This window comes from Palaemon carinicauda, chromosome 20 (assembly GCF_036898095.1).
Source record: "Palaemon carinicauda isolate YSFRI2023 chromosome 20, ASM3689809v2, whole genome shotgun sequence".
NCBI lineage: Eukaryota > Metazoa > Arthropoda > Malacostraca > Decapoda > Palaemonidae > Palaemon > Palaemon carinicauda.
In genome coordinates this window covers 15833074-15843059 of record NC_090744.1, presented here as the reverse complement: position 1 = coordinate 15843059, position 9986 = coordinate 15833074, and the positions used below count along the sequence as shown (strand labels likewise).

At 35.5% G+C, this 9986-nt stretch overlaps 1 protein-coding gene across 1 annotated transcript in view; it reads left to right on the top strand.

The window, feature by feature from the left end:
- Positions 1-6109: 6109 nt before the first annotated feature.
- Positions 6110-9986, top strand: part of LOC137659667 (tetra-peptide repeat homeobox protein 1-like) — an 18485-nt gene continuing 14608 nt past the window's right edge. The window contains exon 1 of the mRNA XM_068394493.1: positions 6110-6248. Within this exon, the coding sequence (XP_068250594.1) occupies positions 6110-6248 (139 nt within the window). The remainder of the gene's footprint in view (positions 6249-9986) is intronic.

The window sequence follows — 9986 nt, the reverse complement described above, 5'->3', positions numbered from 1 at the left end:
CAGTTTTAAAAATGATGCCGTAGAAAATAGCCAAGGAATTTTATGTTGTCGAGATTGCTTGATGTTGTCTGATTTTACATTGGAGAGGGAAAATTAAATTAGTAGTTTGAATTTTTCATGAAAAACCATTCATTTACAGGAAAAAGTTACATTAAAGTACAGTCGGCCCTCATTCCTCGCTGAAGTTAGGTTACAGACACAGCCGCGTAAAGGGGATTTTCGCAAATTAATGCTGCAAAATGGTGGGCTTACTCCTAACCTAAAAAGTCACTGCCCCTTGCCAGGAGTAGGTGTTCGAGCTGATGATTAACACTATAAATACTGCCTAATATTGTTTTAATTTGGTTTCTACAACAGTTTGTAATTATATGTACAGTGTAGAGTACATTTGCAGACATGTTGACTACATACTAGACACAGTAAGGCTTCAGTACAGTATTGTACTAAAGTAAATATTTACCAAGTCGCCGTTATCCCCTTATTGTTCTGTATGACAAAAGTTGTTCTTATCTAGTAATACTGTACTGTACTGTAATCTAATCCTCACTGATACTAAAGTGTATATTACTGTAATATATGTACAGTAATATCACTACAGTACAGCTTAACTGTACTTACTGTGAGTGTTTAGTGTTTTCGTTCAGAGGACTCGAGTAGCCTACAGGTTTTCTTGAAACAAGGCACAACTATGTGTCGTCTCTTGCGCAGTATGCTATAGTATATCTATACTTTCTTAAACAGAAATACAGCTTATTTTATAAACTAAAAACTAAAATATCATGCATCAGCAACATGAATGAAACTGGTTAACGTTGTGTGATTCAACAGTACAAGTAGAATATGATAGAAGTACTGTATTTCAAATAAAACTATTGAAATTAGTATGCTAGTTGAAAATGATAGATCATATAATAATTGTTTCTTATAGTAAATATGAAATATCCTTCGGTAGCATGCCTTAATAATAAGGGAGTTATTTGATCCGAGAATTGAGGTTGACGGCGTACAACGCAGGGTTAACCAGCTGATTTGAATGTAAACAGTGCAAAAGATTATATTTCGCTATGTTTTTAATTATAAATACGATGCTAAAATGTGAATAATACATGCATTATTATTGGATACAGTTTAAGAGAAACCCCGGTTTAATCAAAATCCGGTTTATTTCAAATATAGCTGTAATTTTTTTACCACAATAAATGGAAATACACTGTACAGTGAGACAAATTTGACATCATAACTTTTTTGCCTTCGAATAGGTCCATCAGACATTCTTCTTGCAGCAGGGCTAATGTGTGAACCAAAAAACCCTTCCTCTCCCTTCTCGTCCTTTCCCTTCCTATCCACTCTTGGCTGCCTATCAGGTGGCCCCTTAATCAACCTAACATTGCACGAGGGTCTGCCCCTCTCTTTTACTCTCCTACTATACTTCTTTTTCTCCCTTTTTCCTTACTCCTTCCCTTCTCGAGTACCTGCCTTAGGGCTATATACTGGATTGTATCCAGGGGTACTCTTCCTTATCCCTTATTCCCCACTTCCCTATCCTTATCCTTGTCGTTGTTGTACAGTGAGAGTTGGTTGGAGAGATAGGTAGTGGCGCGAAGCACTCCCAGTGAAAGGAGCGCGGGCTATTTGAAATCATCGCGCAGCTTGAATTTTATCGGGATTATAAGAATTTTTATTTGTTAGGTATTGTGTTGTTCTTCTTATGTGCGAAAAACCGAAGTCGCGAAGCAAGAGCCCGCGATGAACAAGTGCCGACTGTAATGTCAACAAATATAAATAGGCCTACAGTATGAATTTTTATCTTGGGTACAGAAATAGGTCATTAATATATTTACGCTAATGTATGGTTATGCCGACAACTGAATTTTACTGGTACAGTATATCATATAGGCCTAGAGAGGTGTAGGGCTCCAAGTTATAATGTAGGCCATACTAATGGTAGAAGGTGCTTGAACTTGAAACTTGAGAAAATTAAGCCAAAATTTGATTTGCAATTTTTTTTTTTTTTTTTTTTTTTTTTTTTTAGTGAGGAGGATGGTGTGGTTAATGCATCAGTGAACAGGAATTTTTATATGTAGCGGGACTGCCCACATCATTCTAAACTTTATTACTGAAACAAAATGTTATTTTTGAAAAAAAAAAAATCCGCCCATTTGAGGTTAAACACTGCAAAAATTTTTTTTTATAAATGTTGAGTTTTTTAATTAAATTTTTTTGCTTGATAGTTCTGGTAACATTGAATGATTTCTGATTGCCCTGCAATTACTGTATTAAGTCATAAAGTAAGGAACAATATTTTTTATTCTTAAATCTGGTGATATAGTGGATTTGTCAACGTGAATCGAATGTGTATTGCAGCTTGGTGAACGTAATTTACAATGAAGTACAATACAGTTTATGGAATAATAAGAGGACACATTCTGGCAAAAGCGGGAGTAGATACAAACAAAACTAAACATTGTTAGCCTTTAAAGTAGGCAGATTCTTCTATATTTGTATGCTGTACAGTATAGCATAATAACAGTTTCATAGGCAATTAACGAGTAACATTTTTGGCAATGTATTAACACTTAAGCTAGCGTAGTAACTTTTTGAGGTCGTATGTTAGATTGTGTTGATCATGTTATATTAAGCTAGCCTTGTAACTTTTTGAGCCAGTGTGTTAGATTTTGTTGAAAATTTTTTTTATGCTAGTAGGTGAGGCTGTGGTGACCATGTTATACTCATGGTGGATTATGTAAGTGGAGTTGACTTATACAAAAGTGGTTGCGCAATTGTTTTGGAAAGTTTTGCCTTTTAATTTTCCTGATTTGAAATATGGCTATCATCATAACCTAACCTAAAGTGATAATACTTTACCGGACTATAAGTGACCCAACAGGGTATTGGTTGATGGATTCTTACCACATAATGTAACCCAACCTAACCTAGGGTGTAATGTTTTACTGGACTATGGGTGACCCAACAGGGTATTGGCTGATATACTCTTAACACTTAATGTAACATAACCTAACCTAGGGTGTAATGTTATACTGGACAATGGGAACAGGGTGTTGGCTGATGGACTCTTACCACTTAATGTAACCTAACCTATGGTAATATTTTACTGGACTATGGGTGACCCAACAGGGTATTGGGTGGTGGATTCTTATGACATAATGTAACCTAACCTAACCTAACCCATGGTAATTTTATACTGGACTATGGGAACAGGGTATTGGCTGATGGACTCTTACCACTTAATGTAACCTAACCTATGGTTATGTTTTACTTGACTATAGTTGACCCAAGAGAGTATTGGCTGATGGACTCTTACCACTTAATGTAACCTAACCTATGGTAATGTTTTACTGGACTATGGTTGATCCATGAGGGTATTGGCTGATGGACTCTTACCACTTGATGTAACCTAACCTAACCTAGGGTGTAATGTTTTACTGGATATGGGTGACCCAATAGGGTATTGGCTGATGGACTCTTGCAACTTAATGTAAAATCACCTAACCTTGGATATAATCTTTTACTGGACCATGGAGGACCCAGGAGTACATTGAATGATAGGTTCTTAAGATAGTTTGGCATTAATTAGAACATTTCTTCAAAATGTAATTGGTTTTCTTATATCAGAAGTTGAATGAATAGTACCAGATAGTTATCAACAGTAGTAGCGTGACTAGTTTCCATAAGGTTAGAAACTTTAGGTAAGCCTTAAAATCATTAACTCCACTTTTTGCCTATAAAATTATGCTAAGTATTTTCTAGATGAGTTTTTATGGAGTTGTTTACTCAATCATGAAATTCTTATAAGGTATTGAATAAGTTAGGAAAGTTGGACAGGTCTGGCAAGAAAACACTTTTATTTCATTGGCTAGGCTATCACTACATATGGGTGCGTGCATCAAATAGATATATTTTATACATTTAGAAAATTTTCACCCTAGACATATTGTTTAGACTACACTTAATATCTAGGTATATTTTGTCTTGTTGCTATACGGTATTTTGTTGATACTTATTAAATAGGGAACCTTTATCGCAGGTGGTATACTATACACTGCTTCTTTCCCTTGGAATTATTTATACATATATTGTACTGTACAAGAATAGTAAAGGGATGGTGATAATACGATGATGCACTGTACTTTAATGATAATGTTCAATACTGTATATTGTAGTTTAATGCTAACATTACTGTAATGTACTAATTCATTCTCTATCTTTCTCTTTCTTTTGAACTGAAAATAGAAGAGAAAATGCAATTGTACAGTACTAATAATATTATATTACAGGACTGCTCAGTAATAGTCATAATAAAAATACAGTTTCACAGTGCAATTACTTGATACGGTAATCCCTCATATAACAATACTTCCCCTGTCTGCATATGCCCATAAACGCGCACTTTTGAAATGTGAGTCTGTACCCGTCTGCAGAATCACAATGGATAAAGGACAAATATGAGTGGACACATAGTGTGTATAGTATCACCAATCTGATTCGCGGTGGATTGCTCAATACAATGTTGTCATTTTGAGTTGTCGTTTTTTTTATATTGAATGACATTTGATTCTTATTTCTTTGAATTCAGTGTGTTATTAATGAGCCTTTGTATAGGCTAGACTTTTTTAGGCCATGATGATGGGGGTTACCCAACTTATAGTGTCTTGGGTAAGGACCCAAGACACATTATTGTGGATCACAAACAAACAATGTGCATAGTTGTGGAATGTCTGTTGTATTAATAGTTGACTTTTTTAATATTCTGGAAAAATTTTCAGTGGTTTTGTTACTTCATTTCATCACACCTGTTGCGGAGGTGAAATTTAATTATTTTGCAATAGGTAACTGTGATCTGACACTTATGTGATCATGATTTTTTTAATACTATATCTTTAAAGTTTTTTTTTTACGTAAGAAACCCTTCCCTTACATTCTTTGGGCGTATAAATTCTGTTTTCCATTTTATTCACCTTCCCCCTCCTCTTCTGTCCACAACTAGACTTTTATAACACTTCGTCAGCTATACTCAATGTTCCTTTGGCTCTATCCTCCATACCATCACCACTGAGTTTTTTACCAGTGAGAAGTATCTTCTAATCTTCATTGCTATCTGGGAAGATTGTGAAATCATTCACTAACCAAATCAACAAATTCCTTTGGCAGGCAATGATAGTTTTAGATTTTAACTCTTCCATTACTCTCTTTACAAATGTACTGGCTTCAGGAATTTTAGAAGTTTCTGAGCAGTTCATTACATCTATTTCTAGACCGTCATTAATAGCCCTCCGAGAGAGTTTTAAAAGAATCTGTTGAGTGCAAGAAGCTTTTACGTACCTGATGATGCCTTAACCTTGCGGTTGGATGAGCTAGGTAATATTTAGAAACATGAATTTGACATGTGTCCATTTTCTGTGCGATATCTTGAGGATGTCTTCAAGTATTATCAATTGTGGACATGTTGATGCTGATGATAACGGTTGACTTACTTTCCTGGTGCTCCACCTGTATGCCTCCCCCCCACACAAACACACACACGTGGAGCAAACTTATTGATCAGGTGATGGAAGTTTTTATGGCCACTAAGTAAATTTTCCCCAGGATTTACTCCAAGGATCACCTAACTGCCTCTGATATAGTTTTCTTTTCTGTGGTACCTATTTTGTTGGTTTTGAATAACTGAACCTGGAGATTTGAGTAGTAGGATGGGTAAGGTGCATGTTATGAAGTAAAAGTTGTCCATTGCTTACTGTAAATTTTCTATACAGCATTGTTTTCAGATAGTGCATTGCTACATTTGGTAAATTGGGTATAATTTTTTTTTAATTGATCAGTCATGTGGATTTGCATATTTGGTTGACTTAGCACTTTTTGCACATTTAGTACATTTTTCATCAAGTACATTGTCAATTGACTACATTTTATACCTTGTTTAAGCTACATTTTACACATTGGTTATATTTTTACTGTTGGCTACATGTCTGTGTTAAGGTGCGTCCACACTGGCAACATCGTGTCTACCAACATATCAACAACAAAGTTGGAAACCTTACAGTCAACATCGGTACACATATCGACAACAATGTATGAAACTTTGTCTGCTACAATGTCTGGCAACATATTGGCAACACGCGTCAACTTGGTAAAGCCGTCCACACCTCATTCTAGAGATTTGAAAAGTATGTCGGCCTGCCAGGACGCACTGGCGGCTGCTGCTGCTATTGTTGTGCTTATGTGTTTACAGAGTAGGAGGCATCGTCGTAGAGTCTGGACGAGACCCTCCCTATTGCATTATAGGAATAGTGAAGAGCCTTCAAATCTCGCTGTCGGTGTTGTGTGTCTGTCCGGGTATCTCCAACCACATCGACTCGTCCACACCAGGGTTGCCAACATATCACCAATAAATCTCTACCAACATCTCGACAACAATGTTTCGGTAACAGTCTGACAACTTGTTGCCTACAAAGTTGCACACAGTGTTGTCGACATGTTTTGTCGCTAGTGTGGACGCACCTTTACATGTTCATAGTTGTAGGTAGTAGCTTGGCCAAGGCACCAGCCACCTGTTGATACTCCGCTACTACTAGAGAGTTATTGGATCCATTGACTGGCCAGATGGAACTGCATTGAATCCCTCTTTCTGGTTATGGCTCTTTCCTTTGCTTACAAACTCACACTGAATAGTCTCGCCTATTTATACATTCTCCTCTTTCCGCATACAACTGACAACGCTGATTGAACTAAACAAGAATTCTTCGCTCAAGGGGTTAACTAATGCACTGTACTTATTCAGTGGTTACTTTTCACCTGGTAAGGGTAGAAGAGACGCTTTAGCTATGGTAAGCAGCTCTTTTAGGAGGATGCTTCAAAATCAAACCATCGTTCTCTAGTCTTGGGTACTGCCATATCTTGTGTACAATGGTCTTCCATGCTTTGGGGTAGAGTTCTCTTGCTTGAGGGTGCACTCAGGCACAGTATTCTGTTTTCTTATTTCCTTTCCTTACTGGGCTATTTTCCTTGTTGGAGGCCCGGGGCTTATAGCAAGAAGTTTGCCTATTTTTTTCTGCTGTCACAATTATATTTCATAGGGCTTCGGTTTGAAATGTTTTTAGTATTTTGTGTTTGTGCTGGAATTGTTTAAGAGCTATTGATCTGGACACAGCCATTTGGTATCATTCTCCCCCCACATGTCTAAAGAAATTTCTGTCCTCTGGAGCCGTTGGCTAAAAATTTTCACTTCCTTCATTATTCAAAGAATTATTTGCATTGTTTGATCCTCGTTCAAATTTGGAAATTATGAAAATGTGTCGTTTTTCAGATGGAGTATAAGTCTAAAAAATATCAAATATCTTTCACTTCTTATTTCTGGAAACACGATTTTCACCCGAAAATTCAGAATTCAGCGGCACCGGACTGAGAAAATGTTGAAAGTTTGAGTAAAAATTGGTGTTTTATCTGATTTGATCGGCCTGATAAAAGACGGTGACGTTGATATTTTTCTTTTCTTTCATTTTTTTTTCTAACTTTTCGTGTTTTATATTCATATTTGTCCGAATTCATGAGGGAAAGAAGTTTGAGTTAGTTTTGAAATTGGACATCAGTCATTGATGATTTCTCTAAACATGAGAATGTATCTTCCTGCTTATTGTTAAGTTATTTATCTCTTATGCAAAACCTATAGTTTATGGAAGTTTAAAGTCTCCCACCATCACCAATCCGCGGTTACCAGTGTGGTGATGAAAATGGCCAAACCCCAGACATGGACTTTGTCTTGTGTTGAACTAGAAACGGCTGCATTTGTTGTTGTTTTTGTTGTTTTGGTTACATTACTATTCATTTTGGTTGAAAGCATAGCCTACCTGCTTATTATTATTATAATTATGAAAATTATCATTAAAATTATATATTCGCTGACTGTTCAATTTTCTGACGGAGTTCTTCAGTTTATTAGATTTTGCTCGCAAAATGTATTCTGTATTTTTGCTTTGTTCTGTAATTTTCTAAAACATAATGATTTTGTCTTCGTAGTAAATTGTTTGAAATGCCAATTTTTAAGAAGATCACTGTTGACACTTTGTTATTATTATTATTATTATTACTAGCTAAGCTACAACCCTAGTTGGAAAAGTAAGATGCTATAAGCCCAAGCGCTCCAACAGAGAAATTAGCCCAGTGAGGAAAAGAAATAAGGAAATAAATAAACGATCTGAGAAATAATGAACAATTAAAATAATATATTTTAAAAACAGTGACACCATACAACAGATATTTCATTTAAAAAGTATAAAAAGACTTATGTCAGCCTGTTTAACATAAAAAAAAAAAAAAACATTTACTACAAGTTTGAACTTAAGAAGTTCTACCGTTTCAACTACACCATTAGAAAGATCATCCTCTGCAATGTTTATCACTTTTAGTATAGCTGTATTCAAATCATGTAGAACACAATGCTTATAGAAACAAGTAAGATATCCCTCTCTGCATCTGTATTTTGAAAACGAAATCTGCTCCCACTAACATTGTTATTCGGCGAATGCATTCTCATTTATAAGTTATGGAATATATACATACACGCCAAAGCTGCATATATATATATGTCCCGCTTACCCAAGGAATCCCTCATAAGCCAGTGCAGGCTTAAAAGCTTTTGTCTCCATAAAATTGTTAATTGAATTTCCAATGTAAACATCCACTTTCTCAGTTGCTTAATTGGGTTAGAAGATCATTCTCTCTCTCTCTCTCTCTCTCTCTCTCTCTCTCTCTCTCTCTCTCTCTCTCTCTCTCTCTCTCTCTCTCTCTCAATTGGATTTGTAAATGTTGTTGACTGGAGCGATATGTTTTTCACGAAAAGTGTTATTCTTTTTCAAAGTATATCCAGGTCTCGGATGGTGGAAGGAGTTCATATAATGGAGACTTTGTTGTGTGACAGAGAGAGAGAGAGAGAGAGAGAGAGAGAGAGAGAGAGAGAGAGAGAGAGAGAGAGAAAGAGAGAGTATTTAAATGTACAATTGCACAACAACAAAAATACAGCCCACTTTAGGGCAGATGCCTCAGACATGTTAGTTTGTCTGGGGTTTGGCCATTTTCATCACCACTCCGGCATCTGCGGATTGGTGATGGTGGGAGACTTTAGTCTGATCCCTCATAGCAAATCATTTTAGTATAGGCCCTGACTATAGTCAATTCTTTTTAATGAGGGAGATTTGCACCGACTCGCAGGGTCGCCCTTTTAGCTCGGAAAAGTTTCTTGCTCGCTGATTGGTTAGAGAAAATAATTATAACCAATCAGATAGCAGGAAACATTTCCGAGCTAAAAGGGCCACCGCTGCGTGTCGGTGTAAATGCGCCTCATTAAAAAAAAAAAAAAATGAGTATAGTACATCTTTGCTGATCGTGGCTATACTTTTAAATAATTTTGCTTATATATTTACGAACATTCTAGACTTGATGTATGATTGAAACGGTTTTTTTTTTTTTTTCAACTTTAGCGCGGGTTATAGAAACCATCCTTAAAACTCTAGGAACGTTTACATCGGCAGTATTTCTCTTACATTTATTTTTTTTACATGTTGAAGTAGGCTCGAGTTGAAGCAAAAAAAAAAAAAAATACTACTGACCATCTTATTCCGAATAAAATCGGTGAATTTTCATAGTGATGTCATGATTATAACAATATTGAAAAGTATTTCTGTTTCAGTTAATTCAATAATTTAAAAAAAAATCATAGGTTTCATTTAATACAAAGTAGCCTAATGAAGATAGCACAATAACACTAAAAAATGTGTATATGAAAGTATTTTTTATTCAATTATTTCAATAACTTTTATTAATATATTTTTCATAGGTTTCATTCAATACGAATTTGATGGACACACCGCTAGATTATTATTATTATTATTATTATTGTTATATTATTATTATTACTATTATTATTATTATTATTATTATTATTATTATTATTATTACTTGCTAAGCTACAACCC